The following is a 24,316-nucleotide window of genomic DNA, read 5'->3' as shown; positions in this document are numbered from 1 at the left end:
TATAACCATTCTTTCATCGTAATCGTTGTAAAATACGGAACTTGCTTCGTAAATAAAACTTGTACATTACACTTTTTACCTAGTTAAATCATGTTTTATTTCATATTTCACCTTGTTACAAGTTAGGGGAAACATTGTTGCATATTATTACACAACTTAATTAACAAAATTACTCATTATAATGTTTTAAAAAAATAAAAAAAATAAAGAAATATGGCAGCCCAATTCAGCAAAATTCAGCCCCATATAGTTGGGTTTTGTGGGCTAGTTTCAAGGTGTAACCCCTTCTAAACACTTCCAAAGCCCAACCCATTGAAACCCTAATCCTTCCCCCTATAAATACCACTTATGACCAGCCTCCCTACCACTTTTGCAACCCTAAAAACTCACAAAACATCCACCAAACCGTAGCTGAAAGCAAGGGTTCGAGTAGATTGACACCCCTTCACGAAAATGAGCATAACTCACTCAATTCTTATCCGATTCACTCGATTCTTTTTCCTACTTGCTTGTATAATCATGGGGTTCGATTCCTAGACTTCTCCTTGGAGAAATCAGACCTGGAAATGCCCCGAAATAGTCCATAAACTTTCTGTTTGTTTTTATGTTTATCAAAAACTTGTTTAAACCTATGCAACTTGTGTCTAACACATCTCATACCTATGTCCTAATGCTTACAACTTATCCCATGGTTGGTTAAGCTTAAAAACAAGGTTGAGACATTTAAAATCAGAGGATTAAACCTCATAAACTTGGTGTTTTGTTTAGGGTTTTTAACCCACAAGTCATGTCAAACTTTGTCTTTGATACATGAGTGATTATGGAACAACTTGGGTTGTCCAAACATACAATCCTCACATGATTTGATGATTTCTCTTAGTTAGTGTGTATATTTCTTATTCTTTATTGTATGTTCATGACCCTCCTTGGTTGTTTTTTTTACATCAAGTGTAGTGGTGAACACATAGAGGTGCCTAAATGGAAGACTTGATCTTCCTACCTCCTACATGACTTCTATGACATTTAGAGGTACCAAAATGAAGATTTTAATCTTCTACCTCATGCTTGAACTATTGGACATATATTATATAACCTAAATATATTATTCGAATAATCGAATCTTTGATGATGAACTAGTGTTCATATGTCGGAGTACTAGATTACATCATCCTAGACTATGATAACTTGTCACGATTCTAATGGAACCTTGTTCCATGAAAACATCTAAACTCCTTCGAGTTTCCTAGTGTCAAGAACAAGCATCATATGTACTAAATGATTATTTTCCATGTTATTCTCATATCTTATTTTTATGTTGTTTTAAACACCGAATCTCGACTCTAAACATACTTGAACCTTAACCCTTATACATTCGGACTCTAAATCTCTACTCGTCAACAATTGGATAATCGGAAAACATATGCAAACTTTGTGAGTATACTCGTATTTTTCCCCTTTTTACTTTTACCACTTTTGGGGTGTAACATGTTTACCTATTGAAAACTTACACATGAACACTTTGTTAAACACATGAACGTTCCCACAACATGCTTGTATACATGATGGCTTGATACTTTAAACTTGGGTTATTCTTATGTGTTGAACTTATCATTAACTTCGTACGAGCCAAACCTTGACATATGTAGCGCTATAGGATTAACGACCCGCCTCTACTGAAACTTTGGTTATGTCATGAGCAAGTTGCGTTTTCTTGGTTTGATTTGTTAGACACATGCCATATTTAATGTTTATCTTGAATCGCATGCTTGCTATGAGGAATTGTTCACACTTTTATCTTATGCTATGTATGTACCAAACTTGTATACTCGCCTTTGCTTTTGCATTGAACTTTATTTTAAACATGTTACAGGTTGAGGATGATGATGCTATGAAAAGAAGTAGCGTTGATGCCTAGATACACATATAGACATTTAGGTTTAGTATGTTGTATCAATTTTGATTATGTTGTTATGTATTTCCTTTGAACTTGTTGTTATTTGTATTTCTTGTATTGTTGACAATTTACTTATGAAATGAAACCGATTTATTAAATATTGTCACAAATAGCGTTATGAAGTCTCTTGCAATCTTCACACTTCGTCTCATCCCGATGTTTCCGCCATTGGTTGGGGTGTGACAATTATTTGACTAGATGTTTTCTGTAATGACTTGTAATTTATTTGGGATACGGTATGGGACGTATCATTTAACTGAATTTGTATGATAGTTGTTGTGGAAACTTCTGGACAATCTGTTTCGCTCAGTGCCGCGCCCCGATGATTCCGCCATCGGTTGGGGTGTGACATTCATCACCTACTATAAATTCATTTTATAACCCTAAGGCAGGCAACAGACCAGCCGCACACATACAAACCAGACACCCCACTCTCTCTCTTCCCGCAGGCTTTTTTTATAGGGAGAGAGTCAGGGGGGCCGGTAGCCGTCACACACCCCTTTAACTTCGACAAGCACCCTCCTCCTCCCTATAACACACCCCTGTTTCCATCTGTCTCTACGGCAGTCACGAGCCCGGCTCCGGCCGTATTTCTAGCTGATCGGTCGACGGGTTTCTCCGGTGAGACACCCCCACCCCGTTCATCTTAAATTCACCACACCAACCCTATTCTCCCTCGATTTTTAACGGCTGGCCACCACCATTTGATGGTGGCGTACGGCGGCGACGGATTAGAGAGACGGAGAGGGACATAGAGAGAGAGAGAGAAACTGAAGTGAGAGAAAGAGAAAGACAGACGGAGCTCGGTGATCAACGGCGGGGGATACTCGCTGATGTCTGGTTGTTCGGAGCCAGACATGGGTGTTCATGGATGGTCACAGAGATTCGGACCTGAATCAATGGCGTGGTGGTTTCGTTTGAGTGGCGGCGACGATGGTTGTTTGAGTGGGAGCAGCTGAGGGTGATGCAGATGCAAATGATGATGGTGATGAAGATGATGATGGTGATGAAGATGATGCAGTGGGTTTTGTTAATAAGCAAGGGTATTTTGGTCATTTAACATGGACTTAATTGAGAAATTTAACTGATGTTAGGGCTGGGGACCAACCGAGTGCATTTTTGACAAGTTTTGGGACCACGTGTGTAATTAGTAAACCACTAGGACCAAGTCTGCAATTTTTGAAAACCACAGGGACCAACCAAGCATTTAACTCTTTTATATATATATACTTCTCAATTTAAAAAAATTTAAAAAATTAAAAAAAGTTGTGAGTGATGGAATTCCATCACTAGTGATAACCACCGCCACTAAAATATGCTTGTGAGTGATAGAATAGTGGTTGTTGACATGGCGGAACATGATTGGATGTTTATGAATGATGGAATTGTATCACTTGTAACCACCCCCACTCCCCGATACGAGTGTCTTGTTGACCTTCTAACAAGAATATAGGGTCACTATTTCCCTTATAAGAGCCTGAGTTGTCATTGGTTGGTTTTAGTACTTTCAGCCTCACTAGTACCTTTAGTCGTCCTTTGAGGCTTCTTGATATCAGCCTCGCCATCAGGGATTTGATGGTCAACACTAGGCTGTTGATTAGTGCCAGTTACCTTATTACAAGCCCTCTCCTCATCATTGGATATCTCATCGTTAAGCACATTTGGTTGACTTGAATGAAAATAGTGGGGACTGCTAGTGGTTATTTTTTAAGTTGGGACTGTTGGCGACCAATGATGAATAGTTGGGATTATTAAAATCCAATATTTTATAATTTTACTGTTTAGCATAAAAGTAGGCATTTGGTTTTTAACAAATTCAGTTCCATTATCACTTCTAAAGATTTGATAGTTTTATCAAATTGAGGTTTTTTTTATCATTTTAAAAAAGCTTTCAATACTGTAAAAGACTTCACTTTAAGATTTTAGTAAGTAAATCCTCACACACCTAGAAAAATCATCCACAAGAGTAAGAAAAAACCTATAACCTTCATGGCTTATTTTTATAGGGACCTAAAACATCTAAGGGGCTGTTTGGCAACATCTGAATGGTTAAGTGCTGAACCAGTAAGAGGTCTGAATCATTAAGTGCTGAACCATTAAGAGATCTGAACATTAAGAGCCTGTATAATGTTTAACTGTTCAGAGGCAAATGTCTGACCAGTTCAGATTAGAGGTCTTAACCATTCAGACTCTGTATAAATCTTAACCATTCAGAGGCAAATGTCTGAACCATTCAGATATTTGCTCGTGAAACAAACAGTCTAAACCATTAAGTGCTGAACCAGTAAGAGGTCTGAACCATTAAGAGCCTTATTAAAAGGTAAACAAACAGCCCCTAAGTGAACTTGGTATCCCACATAGGATGATTTATGATCACTTAAGGAAAATGGTTGTCTGTGTCATTTGGCTTTGTGGCAAACATCACAAGAAAACAACTGACCTAAGGTTTTAGACTTTAAAGTATCTTTTAAAACATTTAACACTTGATTAAAATGACATCCTAGCCTAGTGTGCCATACATTTATAGCATTATGACTTTTAAAGCACACGTTCACAAGTATAGAAACATCACGACATAAGTATAATAAAATGATAAACAATTGAAAGTTCAGGGGCCTTATGTAATAAAATCAAACTTGGACGGACAAGAGAGGCGTCGCGTCGCGCGGACCCATTCCCCCTTTTGTTTTCAGCTATTGCATTGGTCACCTTTCTCCTTCCCTAATCACCTTTAAACCTTCTTTAACACAAAACCCTACCGCACCATTATAAAACCAAGCCTCCATCACCACATTTTCACTTTTCCAACTCTCTTACACTCTCAAAACACTCCCAAATCAGTTGCAAACACAAAAAAGACAGAATTATTCTAAGTTCTAAAGTGAATCCAAACTCACATTTCTTCATGATTTCTTCATCTTTTCTTCTACTTGAAAGCTCGGAACACCTCTAGGAGTGTTTCCACAAGTTTACCATGGTAAACTAAGGTGGAACATCACCATTTTGAGGTCCAAACTTTCTGTTTTGAAGTTATATTTTGTAAACTCTTTACAAACTTAACTTTCTTGTACAAATCTTGTGCCTATCTTGTTCCTAAACCCATCTATGGTTATTGGGACTTGTACATGGCTGATTCTTATGAGTTTAGAGGTGCAAACACCCTCTAAACTTACTGTTTTGACAAGGTTTAGACAACCTATAAGTGTTGAGACCATCCAAGTTTACCATAATTCATATAGCAAGACTTGTGTTTTGGTAAAGGTGTGAACCATGGAAGCCCTGGCTTTCCAAACTTGTTCCACCACCTCACTTGATGTTTTATTCATGTTCAACTACGTAGTTTCTGTAAGGCCCCAAACCGGGCACCTTACCGTCGGGTCACATCACAGTGTATTGTTTAAAAACAACTATTTTCTCTAAAATACGCAGCGGAATTTTCGATAAAAAAAATACAAAGTTATTTTAAAAACTACATTTGTTTACAAGTCTCAAAACGTAACGAATGCCTTTCCACCACTATCATGAGTAATTCCTTCCGCTAGCCAAGAGCACCACCGACTCAAGTTACACACCTGCAAATCAATCTAACATACATGCAAAAGTCAGCTACGCTGTGTGAGTTCTGACAGTTTAAGTTAAAGCATTTAAAATCAGTCGTAAATACATTATTTGAAAACCAAACACCATCGTTGTAAAATCTCCGACGTTTATTAAAATATAGTAACTCCCGTTTAAAGTAAAACGACTCCAAAACGACACGCGACTCCACCCGTATCTTACAACCAACGCCCCTACAAGTAATCATTAGAATAATTAAATTCTAATTTAACCTCGTTCTACAACTACACAATAGAACATATTTTCTCACCCACATAATTAAATATCATTCGTCACCCGCACAATATATCATCATTCAACAACTGCACAAATAAACATCACTTACCCACCATTTAACTAGCGAAACAATTAAGCAAATAAGGTGGGAACCTAACACATCAGTTATTGCCCGCAGGCTTTCATCTTTTGCCCTCGTCAGGGCACCCTCGTCAGGGTTTCGTCTCCTCCAATTTGACCCCGAAGAGTCCGTCACCCGCATAATATCCCCAAGGGTTCGTTGCCACTAGGGCTAATCATCTAAACATCTTAGTGATGTTTCTCGTGACCTGACGCCACCCCGAAGGTAACGCCGCCATCACAAATAACCCGCATCTCGTGACCTGACGCCACCCCGAAGGTAACGCCGCCATCACTAGTAACCCACATCTCGTGACCTGACGCCACCCCGAAGGTAACGCCGCCATCACGAGTAACTGACATCAAGCACCTCAAGGATGCTAATTCACATAAGGCAAAAAAAAAAAAAAAATACACACATAATGTTAAAAGCACGTCAACTACTCGACAACTACTACATTCACCATCTCGTTGCCACTAAGATTCGAAAACTATGATAGAATTATCAAATAAAATTTATCACGATACAAATCGTGCTTTTAATATCGACACCTACCACGCCCCATCCCTATACGACCTCGACATCACTAAATAAAATGTCATTCGCCCATGCAGAACTAATAAATCCGGATTAATCGACGCGTCGTATAAAAACATTGTTCGTGGGAAAACGTTTATAAAACATTTTAATCACAAAACTCGTTAATATATAAAACTCGTAACCACGTGTGAAAACATGTGAAAAGCATGTATACTAGCCCCGAAAATATTTAAGAAAAAAGGGATTAGAACTCACCGGTTGCAAAGCTTCCAAATCCGCAAGCTAAACATCTTGTACCTTGTCCCGAAAGCTAGAACCCAGTAACTTGTGGTTACAATCCTTTCAAATAAACAATGCGTAACCAACCGTTAACATTTCCGCATCAGTCTATGACTCCTTAATCGTGCTCCATCAACATCCGTACGCATCAAGATCAATAACCCATTTATCTCATAAAACCTTGAGAACTATATAATTTAGGAAAGAGAAATAAGGAGCTTGCTAGCTTGGTTAATAATTAAGGTGTATGTGAGCTTGGTTACTTTTATCTTGGATTCCTAACTTGTCGTAAACATAATCACCTACAAGTGTGCTTGCTTGCTTGGTGTTTCAAATTCTTTTTCCTTTTCTGATCGAACCTACAGCATCAAAATACCTTCCTCCTTGCATGCCCAACATCTTCATGCAAAATCAACATAACCCGTAATACAACCCATCATCCTTGTCCATAACCAAATATGCGTTTGTATCATGGGCAAAATTACTTTCCTTGCACAACCCTCAATGACATACACACTCTTAACTAAAATTAATGCAATGTCCGTGAGACCCTAACTGGACCGGTCGCTACATCGTACACGAACACCACACACTTACCAAGTAGCTTGGTTCAATCTACACACCCATCAAAACCATGACTTCTTCATCAACCAAAACCAAAGCCCCATGCCTACTATGGGTCACATTCCAACCCGTAGTTCATAACTGAGATCGTATATAGGTTCACCAAACAAGACGAAACCTAACCGATAACCCCTATCACGGTCATCCTCTTTCGCCATAACCGCTCACAACGGTGATTACTACCGCCATACAACTCCACCACCACACCTCACTATCATCACCAAACGCCACAACACTCACCCTCATAACCGAGACCCTAGTAAAACCCACAGAAAACAACAGCCAGCAATATTTATGAATGGATCGAGTGATTACCTCATGTCGCAATACGGAAGATCGACAGAAACCACCCTCGCCGCTTCCTTTCTCCCGTCGTACTCTACTCTCTCTCACTTTCTGTTCTTTGCGGCTGAAACCACCTAGATCGCAATGAAGGCCTAGGGTTTTTACTTGATACTTCTTATTATTTTATTTTTTTCAAATAAATAACCAACTTGATTTATTATAAAATAACCAAATCTTACGATGAGATCCTTGGAGTTTTTCAGAATGAACTCTTGTTCCCAAAGTAACGAAAAATCTTGAACATGTAATTTTATGCTCACCCCTTCCATTCTCTACCTTTCCTTTCTCTCTCCTTAAAACGCTTAAAACCATACTGTTGTGGATGTTCTTAAGGGCTGTTTGTTTACCTCTTAATAAGGCTTTTAATGGTTCAGACCTCTTACTGGATTAGCATTTAATAGTTCAGACTGTTTGTTTCGTGAGCAGATGTCTGAATGGTTCAGAAATTTGCCTCTGAATGGTTAAGTGTTATACAGAGTCTGAATGGTTAATATTATGGTGTGTATTTCCTTGATAATTACAATGTCAATCATACAATATATAGAGATCGAGACCCTAACTAACCTACTATCTATATGGAGAAGATATAAGCTTCCCAATATACTATACAATAATATGGTAACAATATAATGGCTAATACTCCCCCATAGTTTGAGCGGGAGTGTAAACAAACGGTCAGACTAGAACGGAAGCTTTCAAACAGTTGTCTCGAGAGACCCTTCATATAAATATCGGCATACTGATAGGAGGAGGGTACATGGAGAACGCGGACGTGACCCAGACGAACCTTCTCGCGAACGAAGTGGATGTCAAGTTCAACATGTTTTGTCCGCTGATGTTGAACAAGATTATCAGACAAATAGACGGCTGAGATATTGTCACAATAAACAATAGTGGCACGAGAAACGGGAATCTGCAATTCCAATAATAAATTACGCAGCCAGCTAGTTTCAGCTACAACGTTGGCCACTCCGCGATACTCAGCCTCGGCACTAGATCGAGAAACAGTAGGTTGTCGTTTAGACGACCATGAAATTAAGTTGTTGCCGAGGAACACACAATAGCTGGATGTGGATCGTCTGGAGTCAGGGCAGCCCAGTCAGCGTCTGAATATGCAATGAGGGAGGACGTTGAAGAAGCCGTGAGCCGCAATCCGTAATCTAGAGTACCCTTGATGTACCTTAGAATCCGTTTCAAGAAAGCAAAATGTGGTTCGCGTGGAGTGTGCATGAAAAAACAGACCTGTTGGACGGCATATGAGATGTCGGGCCGGGTGAATGTGAGATACTAAAGTGCCCCAGGCATATGAGATGTCGGGCCGGGTGAATGTGAGATACTAAAGTGCCCCTACTAAACTTCGATAAAGAGAACCATCAGATAATAAGTTTGCATCATCGGCGCTGAGTTTAGAAGCTATGTCGACGACAGGTGTGGTACACGGCTTACAGTCCATCATATTGGCACGATGTAAGATGTCACGGGCATACTGTGACTGAGATAAAAATAACCCTTGAGCATCACGCTTTACCGAGATGCCTAGAAAATGATGTAATGTGCCCAAATCTGTCATGGCGAACTCTCGAGAGAGTAGCTGAATGATGTTAGTAAGCAAGGCGTCCGAAGAAGCGGTCAAAATGATATCATCCACGTATAATAACAAATAAGCCATATGAGGACCCTGTTGAAGAACGAATAATGAGTTTTCACATATACTACCTTTAAACCCGTGGGAAATAATGAAGCTGGAAAATCATTGGAACCAGGCCCGTGGGGCTTGTTTAAGTTCGCATAAGGACTTGCGTAAGCGACACACATAATTGGGTTTGGAGGTATCACTGAACCCCGGTGGTTGGTGCATATAAACCGTCTCCTGAAGATTCCCGTGCAAATAGGCATTCTTAACATCAAGTTGATTGATCGACCATTTGTTATTGAGAGCAATAGATAACACAGTGCGGATAGTGGCAGGCTTTACGACCGGGCTGAATGTGTCTTGACAATCGATGCCAACCGTTTGAGATTTACCATTCACAACTAATCTCGCTTTATACCGATCCAGACTCCCATCCTGTTTAAATTTGTGGCGAAAGAGCCACATGCATCGAATAATAGGATGCTTGGTTGGACGCGGAACCCATTCCCAAGTATCATTATCAATTAATGCTTTATATTCAGTGTGCATAGCCCTTTGCCAATTTGGGTCAGTAAGTGCTTTGTGGGGTGAGGTGGGTATAGGGGATATGGATTCAGATGAAGGTATGGAGAGGTTGTATTTTGGATTTGGTTTGAGTATACCAGCTTTGCCCCTAATAGTCATAGGATGGGAATTGTGGGGAACGGGTGGAGATGATGGAATGTGGGGCGGTGATGGGGTGGGGCCGTGAGGTGGGGGTGTACTGGTTTGTGGGTTTGGGCTGGTTTGAGAGATTGGGCCGAAAGGTGTGGCTGGGCTGGTTTGTGAGTTTGGGCCGAAAGGTGTGGTTGGGCCGGTTTGTGAGTTTGGGCCGAAAGGTGAGGGATGATGTTGAGGTGATGTAGTATGGTTTGGAATAGTGGGTTGAGAGATGGTTGAGGCAGTAGGAAATTGATATGAGTGGTGGGAAATGGGTGCGTCAACCATGAATATGTAGGATGCGGGTGGGTTAGATGTGGAAAAAGGGAAGGTTTCTTCATCGAAGGTCATGTGCCGAGAAATGTGGACTTTACCGGTAGTGGGATCAAGACAACGATAACCTCGAAAATTAGGTGGATAGCCGAGAAATATGCACCGGATTGAACGAGGGTTTAGTTTATTCGTTTCAGTGGCAGAGAAGTTTGGGTAGCATGCGAATCCGAACACCCGTAGGTGATCATATGTAGGATGACAAAGGTATAGAGCAAAGGTAGGGGTGTTGTCGTTTAGATGAGTGGTGGGAAGAATTGTGAAGATATGCAGTCGTATGAAGGGCTTCAACCCAAAAGGTCGGGGGGATATGGGCGTGGGTTAGAAGTGCACGGATGATGTCGTTAAGACGACGTATCATATGTTCGGACCGCTCGTTTTGGGGTGATGTTTGCGGACACGAGAAATGAAATGCAAGACCGTTTGTGGATGCAAAATTGTGAAATGCATTGTTATCGAATTCTCCCCCTAAATCACATTGAAAGGATTTGATATTTATGTGAAATTGAGTTTGAATATATTTATGAAACTTGGAAAAAGTGGGAAAGGTTTCTGATTTGAATTTTAGGGGATAAACCCAAACATAATTTGAAAAATTGTCAACCAATACCATGTAGTATTTGTAAGATGCATTACTAAGAACTGGTGACGTCCACAAATCACAGTGAACAATATCAAAAGGTGCATAAGTAAATGAACTAGAGCTAACAAACGAAAGCCGTTTACTGTTAGATAAATGACAATAGTCACAAAAAGCAAATGATTGTTCATTGCATGGAATATTAAAACGACTTGAAATAAACTTTAAAACTTGTGTGCCAGGATGTCCAAGACGATCATGCCACTTGTTGGTTTCAGCTGCGAAAAGAACTTGACGGGGTGGGGTGAAAGGGTAAAGATCACCGGTGCTATCATGGCGCGAAAGAGGTTGTCCAGTATTGAGATCCTTCAATGTAAAACCTTATGGGTCAAATTCTACGGAAACAAGGTTATCACGAGTAAATTTTCGGACAGAGATTAGGTCTTTGACAACCGTGGGTGCATAAAGTATGTTGTTTAGGTGGTAAGTGGTGTTAGGTGTTTTGTGGTAGCCCTTACCCGATCCCAAAATTGGCAAAGATTGACCATTACCGACTAAAATATTTGCATTAACTGATTTAGAAGATGGGAAATTTATTTTACCTTGTTCTGAAGAAGCCCCGGTATCCATGTTCCACTGTGGCACAGGTTGGTTGAGAGTGAGGGTTGATAAGGCAGTGCCGAGTTCAGTGGGTTGTAGTGGATCGATAGGAGTTGTCATCGGGTAACTGTGTTGTGGTGGGTATAGATAGGATGGTGGTGGGGCTGCCAGGCCGTAGCCAGGGGGTGGGGTGGTTGGGTTTGGCTGCTGTGGGGTTGGAGCAGAATTGGTGGGTCGGGTTCAGTTGGAGGTCCATGGTGATTGGGCTGGGTGAGGGCAAGGAGGTAGAGTGGGCCACCTAGGATATGGGTTGTAGGTAGGATTGTAGGTTGGAGGTTGGGTATTGGTTTGGCTACTGGGTTGGTTCTGGGTTTGGTAGTAGGAGTAGCGACCCCGGCCACGTCCTCGGTATGAGTTGCGGCCGCGGCCCCTGCCCCTAGTTTGGTCAAGAGGTTGGTAATTGTCAAAGGTTTGGGCCGGGTGATACGGTTGAGGGGGTGGTGGGTTGGAAGTGTTGGGGTTGGGGTTATTATTGGTAATGTTTGGAGGGGTGCCGTGAGAAGCAGTAAGGGCCGAATGGGCTTGTTGTCGAGCAGCCTGCCGCCGTTGCTCACGATCAATCATCTCTATAGCATCATCCCATGTCTTATCGGCCTGAGTGATAAAGGAGGCGACGGTGTCATATTCTTGAGGAAGACCCGTAACCATTTGAAGAACCAACCGAGACTCACTAACTGGATGACCAACATCATTAAGTTGCTCCGCGAGATCTTTCATCCGTTGAAAATACTCATTCATAGATCATGTTCCAGGGTTGCGGCTCGAGAGTTTTTGTTATTGAGAAATATGGTTTGGATTCGATTCCAAGCTTGTTGAGCCGTGGAACCTGTTTCAAGGACACGAGCCAGATATGAATCTGAAAGAGTTCCATATATCCATTGAAGGACAATGGAGTCAATTTTGGACCACGCCTCGTAAGACGGATCGGTTTTGGCTGGGGGCTCGGTGCCATCGATATGGTCTAACACATCATACCCGTGGGCATGTAGTTTGAGGAGTTTCACCCATGCGGAGTAGGTAACCTTTTCGCCATCAAGGATGCGAACTTTGTTTTGAATGTTTGTTACGGAATAAACGGGGTGAAAAGTTTTAGAGGTGGAATCGGTGGTTTTGGGTTGATCTTCCATGAGAACGATCGAAAAAAAAACGAAGGGAAGGGATACAGAACTATTGTAGCTCTGATACCATATTATGGTGTGTATTTCCTTGATAATTACAATGTCAATCATACAATATATAGAGATCAAGACCCTAACCTCCTATCTATATGGAGAAGATATAAGCTTCCTAGTATACTATACAATAATATGGTAACAATATAATGGCTAATAGTTAAGACCTCTAATCTGAATTGGTCAGACATTTGCCTCTGAAGGGTTAAGCATTATACTGGCTCTTAATGGTTCAGACCTCTTACTAGTTCAACACTTAGTGGTTAAGACCTCTTACTGATTCAACACTTAACCATTCAGAATTATAATAATATATATAGTTTATTTTTTACATATTTTTATCATTTTAATATTATTACAATAGATTATTATTCTATTTACTTTTAACCTTAAACATATTTCTTTAATTTTAACTTTTGATGATTTTCTTTTTTAATATTACTAATATTGATACTGTCTGTACAATATCGATACCGATACCATATAACATCGGTATAATTATAATTATGAACGTTATCATGTGCCTAGTATTATGTACGATTCGATAAAAGTTATACTCGAACGGGTCATATATAGTTGATATTATTTATCATTACAAATCGAACATATACCGACCAAAAAAATATTGGTATTCGACCAGGTCATATATAGTTGATTTTTTTTATCATCACAAACCGAATATATACCGACCATACATCGGTAACGGTACCATATTCGTTTTTTATAGAATTCTCGACATGGCAGTATAAAATTCATCGAACACAAAGTAATATTCACAATAAAGTATTTTTTGGTTTCCTAAGCTATATCAAGTGTCTGTACGATACCTATATCGTAACAGACCAACACCGACCAAACAACACTGGTACCAGTACGGATATTCATTTTTATGGGTTTTCAATCGATGGTAAAAACGTGTCGTTTGACAACGTTTGCTATGTTGAGTGTTGGTACCGTACTGGTACTGTAATGAACCAGACCGATAATAACCAAAGGCACGCAACGAACCCAAATTGAATTAGGTTGATATTAATTAATTAAATAAAAATCAAATTTGAATTAATGAGGTCCAAAGTGAAAACCATCTAAATAAAAATTCTAAAGAAAAAAAACCAAAAAACCAGGGCATTCCTCCGTACTATATAACTCCAAGGAAACCCTTTCACACACTTCCCCCTTTTCCCTGCGTACGTACCCGCTCTCTCCGAGATCCGTCAAGCATACACCAAACCCTAACACCAACAAACAACACCGATCGCCGATTCTTCCTTCCTCATTCTCCACCTATTTCAGGTACAGATCTCTTCATGTATCCATATCCTATACACTTTCTCTTTGATTTATCCTCTGTCATAACTTATCCTTTATGTTGCTTTCCGTTAGGGTTTCGATAATGGCAGCTCCAGCTCCGGCAACGCAGCAACCTGTTTCTGCCCAAGTTGTATGTATTGTTTATGTTATTTTGTTCTATTTCAATATATGGAATAAATTTGAGTGCTTTGTGCCTGTGGTGGTTGTATGATTTGATGTTAGGTTTGGAATGTGGTTATGATTTGTGTGCTAAACCTAACTTTATTTGTTATTTTTTTTCTTGGTGTTATGTTTGGAATGTGGTTATGGTTTTGGGAATATATGGTGTTTATTAATAAGTACATTTATGTGATCTACACCTTTGTATGGTTTAAATGTTGCACTATTTGTTTTGTGTTGTTGTATTGGTTGTTTGTTTGTTTTTACACCGGTTTAAGGCTATAGGGTGTGGTCATGACCCCATGGTCACCATGACCCTCCACATCAGCGCCATGTCACCCACTTCTAATCCATCATCCAAAACCACTACCCTAAGGGTGTGGTCATGACCCAAACCACTATTTTCGTATTTTAATAAATGAGTAAATTACAAAAATCGTCCTTTATATATGTCACTTGTTGCAAACTGTGTCCTTTATCTTCAATAATTACACAAAACGTTCTCGATGTTTGCAAACCCTTGCAAGTTATGTCCTTTAGCCCTAACTCAGTTAATTTTTTGTGGTTAAATCTGACCAAATGGACCCCACATGAGGGTATTTTGGTAATTTTACTCTCATGTGGGGTCCATTTGGTCAGATTTAACCACAAAAATACCCTCATGTGGGGTCCACTTGGTCAGATTTAACCACAAAAATTAACTGAGTTAGGGCTAAAGGACATAACTTGCAAGGGTTTGCAAACATCGAGTACGTTTTCTGTAATCATTGAAGACAAGGAACACAGTTTGCAATAAGTGACATACATAAAGGATGATTTTTGTAATTTACTCTTTATTTTTTGTGAAAAGGAAATATTGAAAAAGAAAAGGAGGCTCATGGTTGCCATGGTTTAATCCATGCCAACCATGGTGGATGAGTTAAGGGGGTGGTGTAGCAATCCATTAATGGTCCTGTGTGGCATTAATGACCCAAACCATGCCCCCCCCCCCCCCCCCCCCCCACACACACACACACACCCTTTAGCCTAAGGGGGTGTTTGGGATTGCTTATTGCTAACTTATAACTTATTGACTTTTTGAAAAGTTAAATGATGTTTGGGATTGGGAGTGTATGTGAGGGGAAAAGTCAATAAGTCACTCCATTGTGACTTATTAACTTTTCCAAGAAGTTATAAGGAGTTTGGAAAAGCTAAGCCAAACACCCCCTAAACCAGTCAAGGCACAAATGTCTAATATACTTAGCATTAAAATGTGTCTGTTTGATTGAGTGAGCTTATGTTAACATTTTTACAACTAAACATTGAGATCTTTTGTCAGTTTCTTGTTTTACCTATACCCATTTTCATATTTTTCTCTTTTATCTGATGGTTGCGATTTTGAGCTGTTGGGCAACTGATATTAGAGGTTTGTTTGCAAATGATGTTAATTGATGTGTATTTCAACGGTTTATGCTGATAATGTTAGCTTGGTGGAATGTGAATGTTCAATTTGTGGTGTTCAGATGTTAATCGATAATGTTCAAGTCATACACTTGATACCTCATTTGGTCTCAATCTTTACTTTTGGTTTTTCACCATTCTTGGATTAAACAGCAACGTTATAAGTTATTGATTTGTGATTATAATTTGTTACTCGTCGAATGGTTTAGTCTATGTCTGTTTTCTGTGATTGTATTGTTTGTAACAATATGCTTATATTCTATGCTTGGTTGATAAATAGGTTGGCAATGCGTTTGTTCAGCAATATTATCATATACTACACCAGTCTCCTGGTTTAGTTCATCGGTTTTATCAGGATATCAGCAAACTTGGACGCCCTGAGGATGACGGTTCCATGAGCGTAACCACTACCATGGATGTATGGCTTTCTTTCCCCTCTTTCATTCATATAATCATCACTATGCATGATAATTAAAATTTTGGTTTTATATTGTTTGTGTGCATTCGTTTTCCAAGTTGACTAGTTTCGTTGTATCATTGATAAATTACCCTAGAAGTGTGGGAAAGATTGTAACTTGAGTAAAATGCCATTTTCGTCCTTGAGGGTTGGCCAGTTTTGCGACTTTTGTCCAAAGGTTTGTTTTTCTGCATCTGGATCCAAAAGGTTTTAAATCTTGCAATTTTCATCTGGCTTGTTAACTCCATCCATTTTTTCTCCGTTAAGTCAAGGGTACTTTCGTCTTTTTTGTTAACTTAAAGGGCAATTCGGTCTTGTACATTATGCTATATGCTTGTACATAAAGTGAAAAAGACTGAATTACCCTTTAAGCGAACAAAAAAGATGAAATTACCCCTGACTTAACGAATAAAAATGGACGGAGTTAGCGAGCCGGATGAAAGTAGCAAAATTTCAAACTTTTTGGATCCAGATGCGGAAAAACAAACATTTGGATGAAAGTCGCAAACTGGCCAAACCTCAAGGATGAAAATGGCATTTTACTTTTTTAACTTTTTGTTTGAGAGAAGTAGATTGATGAACAAATAATTGATTTCCACTTTGTTATTTTAAAGACACCTGTGAATAAGTGTCCTGTTGAGCACAATTTATAATCTTCTGGTTCTGATCTTTTTCCTGATGTACAGGCCATCAATTCGAAAATATTATCTCTTAACTATGATGAGCTAAGGGCTGAGATCAAATCCGTCGATGCACAAGAATCATTGAGTGGCGGGGTGAATGTTTTGGTCACTGGACAGCTGACTGGAAAAGACAATGTTCTTAAAAAGTTCACTCAATCTTTCTTTCTTGCACCACAAGACAAAGGCTACTTTGTGTTAAATGATATGTTTCGTTACATGGAGGATGCTATTCATATTGATGGAAACATCGACCCTGTTGAGGATGTCAAGGATTCCATTGTTCCCGAGCAAGGTGAGCGTAGATACACACATATTTTGCTAATATTGATATTTTAAATCCATACCGTCGGTTTATTTTATTTTCACAAAGTTGATAAATTTGAGTCTACACTAGAAAGAATTACATTAATTAATATATGAAATTGAGTGATGTTATGTGGACAAAGCTATTTTTATTAAACAAGTACTTTTTTATTCTCAAATATTTTCAGAAGTCGGTCCTTAATTTTTGTAAAGAGTAAAATGTCATTTTTGCCCCTGAGGTTTGGTCAGTTTTGCGACTTTCGTCCAAATGTTTGTTTTTCCGCATTTGGATCCAAAAGGTTTGAAATCTTGCCAATTTCATCCAGCTCGTTAACTCCATCCATTTTTCTCTGTTAAGTCGGGGATATTTTTGTCTTTTTTGTTAACTTAAAGGGCAGTTCAGTCTTTTTCACTTTATGTACAAGCATTTAAAATACACTTGACTGAATCTGTTAGACCAAATTGCTCTTTCAGTTAACAAAAAGGACAAAAATACCCCCGACTTAACAGGGCAAAATGGTTGGAGACATTTTAGATCCGAATGCGGAAAAATAAACCTTTGGATGAAAGTAACAAAACTGACCAAACCTCAGGAACGAAAATGGCATTTTACTCTTTTGTAAAAGTCTTATTCACTTCTAAAATTGTCAAAAGTGTAACACACTCCTATTGATGAAAGTTTTTATTTGTTCTTCTGTTATTCTTGATTAGTCATCTCCTAAAATGGATGATTTTATACTTATTTTTTTGTTGAGTTCAAGCTATTATATGCTGAATCTTTTTATCTGCAGTGATTGAAAGTGTACACGTGGAGGAGAATCACGTTACCGATCAACTTGTCGAACCACCAGAGGAATCTCAAGCAGAAGTAGTGTTGAATCCTCCAGAGAATGTGGCGGTGGAAGTGGCTATTGTGGAGGAAGAGGCGGTACCTGAAGTTGTCGATGAAGTTGTTGAACCATCACAACCGGTTGTTGAATCTAGCACCAAGATTGAAGAAGTCCCAAAGAAGTCATATGCTTCTATTGTAAGTCGTCTTTACAATCAGTTTTTCAAAGCCACTTTGAGCTATCAAATCGAGGCCTAGCTTTGCATATTATTTATGGTACGTTCTGTTGGTTTGAAGGTAATGGACCTGAAGCAGAATGGTGTTTCTTTTTCATCTCCGGCATCCGCACCGAGGAAACCGCAGCCAAGGAACCAAGAGCAGCAGGTGAACAACGTTCCACCAACTGTCGTAGCCCCCGAGGCAGCGGCTTCTAATGTCGATGCTGTTGAAAACGATACTCATGAGGAAGAAGGTATGTTTGCGTTCTTTGAAATCATATTCATGCTTTTGCATAAAGTTCACAATTGCTCTTGGGCCCAAGATGGCCAAGACCTGTCCTGGGCCGGGCCCAGTGTTAGGCTTTGTTGAGTTGAGCCTGAAAGTGGCATAGAGGTTTCTAATATTTGGTCAGGCTTGAAGGTCTCCAATATCTCAGATTATTTTTTTATGTAATATACACATAATTTTTTTTTATTTGTATATACTGGTCTTTTTTTTCTAGTTAGATTTCTTTTACATGTATTTACTTTAAGTTTGGATATCTTAAATTCTTTATCTTTTGACAACTATGGTATATCTTTTCGAAAGTTTTTTTTTCCTCAGAAAAAGTTATATTAAGGGGCTTAAAATGTGTATTTCTTAGAAAAAATAATTTGTTAAAAAGTTATATTTCTCAGAAAAAATAATTTGTTAAAAAGTTATATTTCGGTTTAAAATGTATCACCTTAATCAAAACATTGTTGTTATGTTATATTAAGTTTATAATTTAAGTTATTAATCTAATCTAACTACTATAATAAAAGAAACCACTTTAGGGACACTTGTCATCATATTAGGCCATCTCTTATAGATAATTATTATTTTAATTTGGGAAATTGGCCTGTAATAATCCCACCTAAACCTTATTGGCCATTAATAATCCCACCTCAGAATATTCCCCTCACCAGTCCCACCTTTCACCTATTTTTCCTACAATGGTCCTCCGTTAAAAAAACTTAACGGAGTTAAGCGTTTTTCCAAATTACAAACTGATTTTTTAGGGCTTTTGATTAGAACGATGATACGAGTCCATTGATGTAAAACTTGCCTCGAAACGGTGCTCCAAACGATGAAAACGACGCTTCAATTCGGGTGTTTAAATTTCCAATTAACCAAAATCAAGTCACTTGGAGCACCATTTCGAAGTAAGTTTTACATCAATGGACTCGTATCATCGTTCTGATCAAAAGCCCTAAAAAATTTGTTTGTAATTTGGAAAAAAGCTTAACTCCGTTAAGTTTTTTAACGGAGGACCATTGTAGGAGAAATAGGTGAAAGGTGGGACTGGTGGGGGGAATATTCTGAGGTGGGATTATTAATGGCCAATAAGGTCTAGGTGGGATTATTACAGGCCAATTAGCCTTTTAATTTAATCTCTTTTAATTAATTATAGATAATCCTCCTACAAAATATTATTTAATTTAATATCTTATATTATAGATAACTCTCCTACTAAATATTATTAGTTTAATATCTTATGAATAATTATTATTTAGTTTAATCTCCTTCTCATTTATAATATTATTTATTTGAATTAATTATATTTGAACGTTTTGTTTAGTTTGGTATAAAATAAATTTTACGAAACTTAAAATAAAATTAACTAATATTATTTATCATTTATACATTTACGGAGTTTTAAATAAAGGGTTAAATTTATTGAGACTTTGTTAACAAATTTTGCAACAACATAATAATCTATTTTTATCACGAAAACCAAACATTGTATTAATATATTAAATATTTTTATTTTCACTGTATAAAATTACATTTACTCGACCCATGTAACACATGAGGTTTTTTAAGATATAACTTTTTATTATTTGATATATAAAATTAGATTTACTCAATTCGTTCAATACACGGGGGTTTTTAAGGATATATATTTTTTATTATTTAGTACAGAAAATTACATTTATTCAAACCGTGTAATGCGCATATTTTTAAAGATGTAATTTTTTTTATTGTTTGGTATATAAAATTACATTTATTCAACCCGTGTAAAAATGAGGTTTTTTAAAGATGTATTATTTTATTCTTTGATAAACAATATTACATTTATTTAACCCGTGTAATACACGTGGTTTTAAAGATATAACTTTTTATTTTGTATATAAAATTGCATTTGTTCAACCTGTACAATATGGTTCTTATAGATATAATTTTTTATTATTTAATATATAAAATTATATTTATTCAACCCGTACAATAAATGAGGTTTTAAAGATATATTGTTTTATTATTTAGTATATAAAATTTATTTATTAAACCCCGTGTAATACACGGGGTTATAACCTAGTTAATATATATAAAGAAGTCTATGTAGGCATTGTGTTTTAATATTTCGGCATGATGTTTTAGATTCTTTTAGCATGGTATTATATAGAAAAACATCAAACGCAACAATTTAGAACACAATGAAATGTATTCTACGCATGAATTCTAAAACACAATGCAAAGAAAGTTAATCAGTGTGTTTTATACGGCATGGTATTATATAGAAAAACACCAAACGTAACAATTTATGCACGGTTAGTGTTATTAATCTTTTTTGTTTCGGGCAGCTGATGGCTTCTCCATCTATATCAAGGGGCTTCCCATGAGTGCTACACCTGCTATGCTGGAAGACGAGTTCAAGAAGTTTGGGCCTATTAAGCCCAACGGCATTCAAGTTCGGAGCAACAGGGTACATATCCCCCTCTCCAAGGCATATGTATTATGGCTTTGATTTTTAACTTTCACTAAACTCGTATGGCAGCAACAGGGATTCTGTTTTGGATTTGTTGAATTTGAGGTGCCTGATGCTGTTCAAAAGGCCATTGAGGTATGCAATAGTTGCTGTTTAGATGCTAGGACCGACACAAATTGAATCCAAGTTTCAGCTGAATAGGATTGTTGTTTGTTGTTGATTATTCTTATTATCGTATCATTTGATATTCATTTTGTGATGTTTTAGGCTTCACCAGTCATAATCGGTGGGCGCAATGCTGTTGTTGAGGAGAAGCGGTCCACTAACTCGAAAGGTAAGTGTTTTATGTTTCAAACATATGATGCAATTAGATTACAGGTGGCAAAATGGGTGGGTGTGATGGGTTGGTTAATAACGTGTGTGCTTCGTAATTTTATTATGGGTCAAAGGCATCGGGTTGACTTGCCACTATTTATAGTCTCTAGTTTTTGAATTTTATAGCTATAAAACGTTTTAAGTATGATTAAAGAGTAAAATGCCTTTTTCGTCCCTGAGGTTTGGCCACTTTTGCGACTTCTGTTCAAAGGTTTGTTTTTCTGCTTCTGGATCCAAAGGTTTATAAAATCTTGCCACTTTCATCCGACTTGTTAACTCCATCCGTTTTTTACGTTAGGCCAGGGCCATTTTCGTCATTTTAGCTATTTGTTTTGCTTATCTATATCAAAATGGCAAGATTGAATGATGAAATACCCCTGACTTGTTAAAAAATGGATGGAGTTAACGAGTCGGATGAAAATGGCAAAAATTTCAAACCTTTTAGATCCAGATGCGAAAAAACAAACCTTTGGACGAAAGGTTGAAAAGTGACCAAACCTCAGGGATGAAAATGGCATTTTACTACAGACGTTGAATAAATAAAATAAGAGGTTGTACGCTTTTTTTAATACACGTTGCGTATCTGGTTTTGTTTAACCAACTTATAAAAGTTTACCTGTTTGAACACACTAAAAAATAAAATATAACTCAATTTCCATTTATGTTTAATTAAATGGATTGAAATTGCCACCTCTAAGTTGAATCATTAAAGACACTGAAAACAGATTATAGCGTTCTGTTTTATTTACGCCGTTATATTATTTTAACAGGAACCCGTGGTGGAAGGTTTCCCGCCGGAAGGGGTGCTGGTGGGTTCAGGAATGAAGGCCCGAGAGGCCGTGGAAACTACAGTGGTGGAAGAGGGTACAATCGTGGCAGCGAATTTGGCGGTGGAAGGAATGATTACGGCGGCAACAGAGGTGGTGGGCGTGGAGGAGCACCACCCAACCGTGGTGGTGAAGGATATCAAAGGGAGCGTGTGAACCGCGGAATGGTTGTGAACGGAACCGCCAAGAATATGGCACCACGGGTTCCTGCAACTGCTTGAACACGTGAGTGCGGGTTTTTTTATCGGGTATTGGTAGCGAGGGGGGTTTAAAGACTTTGATTGGTTTAGATGGGAATTTTTTGTCCAACTTGGTGAGGGTTGGGTTTTTGGTAATTTTGTGTTGTGTAGTATAGTATTATTCATCCCAGCTATTTGTATTTTTTTTTTCATTGGAAGTGGATTTTTTGGTAGGGTTAGATGATGATGATCTTATTGTTGCCTTGTTGGGTGCACAACTGCTTTATTGTTGCATGATCATGAAGAGATCTAAGATTTTGTGTTGGTTTCGTTTGTGCGAGGATGACGCGTGTACATGCGTGAGTTTTATCAGGAAACGTGTACATGTTGGTTAACTAAACTTGTTTTTGGTAGTACTATTTGAACTCTCAATCTTTTGGTTACGAGATACACCTTAGCTACCAGGATGCTCCGCTAAGGACACCAAACCCTGTGTGAGGAAAAGTTATTAGATGGTCAATTGATTACATGACCAAAACATCATAACAATTGATTACATGTCTACACCCTCTGTAAGATGCCTGTTCGTCGTTGTATGGTTAACTCACTTGGTAAAGCCTCTTATTGAGAGGTATTGAGTACAATCCAAAACAAAGTGATAATTTATTGTAAATTAGTAGTGAGTAAGAGTTATGTATCATTAGCCGTTAAAAAAAAAAAAAAAAAAATACATAACTGATCCTATAAAATTGATCACATGTTTACACAATTACACCCTCCATAGTACATATCCATAATTAATCCCTAAGGCTGTAACGAATCGAACAAATATGAACAAAGTCTTGTTTGTGTTCGTTTGTTAAGGACATACATGTGTTCACGAATGCTTACCGAACGAGATTTTATGTTCGTGTTTGTTCATTAAGAAAATGAACTTGTTCATGTTCGTTTTAGGTACCGAACACAAACGAACCTTCATGAACAAAAATGGGCGTTCACGAACACAAACGAACATTGTGTGTGTATATATATATATTATTTGGGTAATAAAATATATATTATTAATTATTAATATACATAAAATTTAAAAAACCCAAAAAACAAATGGACACAAACGAACACGTTCACGAACATAAATGAACGAACGCGACCTCTGTTCATGTTCGTTCATTTAACTAAACGAACACAGTTTTTTGTTCGTGTTCATTCATTTATTAAATGAGCGCACACAAACGAACTTTCCGTCAAATAGTTCATGAAGTGTTCGGTGAACGTTCAGTTCGTTTACAACCCTCCTAATCCCTTCACAATATGTCAGGATTCTTATCCAAGTTTGTTTAACTTTAGGCTTGAGAGCTCATGTGGTCATATGATATGGTTAGAGGATTTAGGGGCTGTTTGGCTGAGCTTTTCAAAACAGCTTATTTGCTTTTCTGAAAAGCAAATAAGTCAATAAGCTCTTTTGAAAAGCTTTAAAATAGAACTTTTCAAAGCAGTTTATTGACTTATTTGCTTTTCAGAAAACAAATAAACAAACAAGCTCTTTTGAAAAGCTCAGCGAAACAACCCCTTAATATCACCAACTTTACCAGGCCCATTATGTAGACTTGACAAGCAATACCAAGCCCGTTTTGCAGTCATCATACATTACAACCCCAATGACTTGGTATACACATCAGAATTGAGCGTAATCTTTTTTGAAGAATCAAAAGACTAAAGAACCACCATTGATGGATGATTCAATTGTGGTATGTTTAAGCTAATGATAAAGTCAAACCTCGAATTCTCAAGTCAACAATGAGTATTCATATCTTATAAAAAATCTTTTATAAACTAAACCAAAGATATTAAATAATTCAAGTATTATAATATATTTGTCACAATAAGAAAATAATTAAAAACCCAAAGTTAATGATGATCACTAGAACAATTTTTTAAAATCAAAAGAGTTTTATAAGCGGAGTTTTATTTTAATTATTTTTTATAAACGGATCAAATACGCTGAGGTATCTATACTATATTATAATACATGAGG

At 37.8% G+C, this 24,316-nt stretch overlaps 1 protein-coding gene across 2 annotated transcripts; it reads left to right on the top strand.

Moving 5' to 3' along the window:
* Window positions 1-13,899: 13,899 nt before the first annotated feature.
* LOC110871940 (nuclear transport factor 2) lies at window positions 13,900-22,653 on the top strand. Of its 2 annotated transcripts, none has more exons than XM_022120703.2 (10): window positions 13,900-14,064; window positions 14,155-14,212; window positions 15,962-16,099; window positions 16,825-17,113; window positions 17,916-18,151; window positions 18,251-18,425; window positions 20,776-20,897; window positions 20,970-21,035; window positions 21,168-21,234; window positions 22,046-22,653. In XM_022120703.2, exons 2-10 carry the CDS (start codon window positions 14,165-14,167, stop codon window positions 22,321-22,323), a joined length of 1,419 nt encoding a protein of 472 aa, XP_021976395.1. In that variant the 5' UTR covers window positions 13,900-14,064; window positions 14,155-14,164; the 3' UTR covers window positions 22,324-22,653. The 2 variants fall into 2 exon arrangements, with proteins under 2 accessions (XP_021976395.1, XP_021976404.1); XM_022120712.2 differs by having other exon boundaries at window positions 13,955-14,064; window positions 20,976-21,035; window positions 22,046-22,610.
* The last annotated feature ends 1,663 nt before the right edge of the window (window positions 22,654-24,316 follow it).

The sequence above is a fragment of the Helianthus annuus genome, chromosome 1 (genome assembly GCF_002127325.2).
Source record: "Helianthus annuus cultivar XRQ/B chromosome 1, HanXRQr2.0-SUNRISE, whole genome shotgun sequence".
Lineage (NCBI taxonomy): Eukaryota > Viridiplantae > Streptophyta > Magnoliopsida > Asterales > Asteraceae > Helianthus > Helianthus annuus.
Note: the sequence above shows the minus strand (reverse complement) of the source record. Positions and strands in the feature narration are given on the sequence as shown.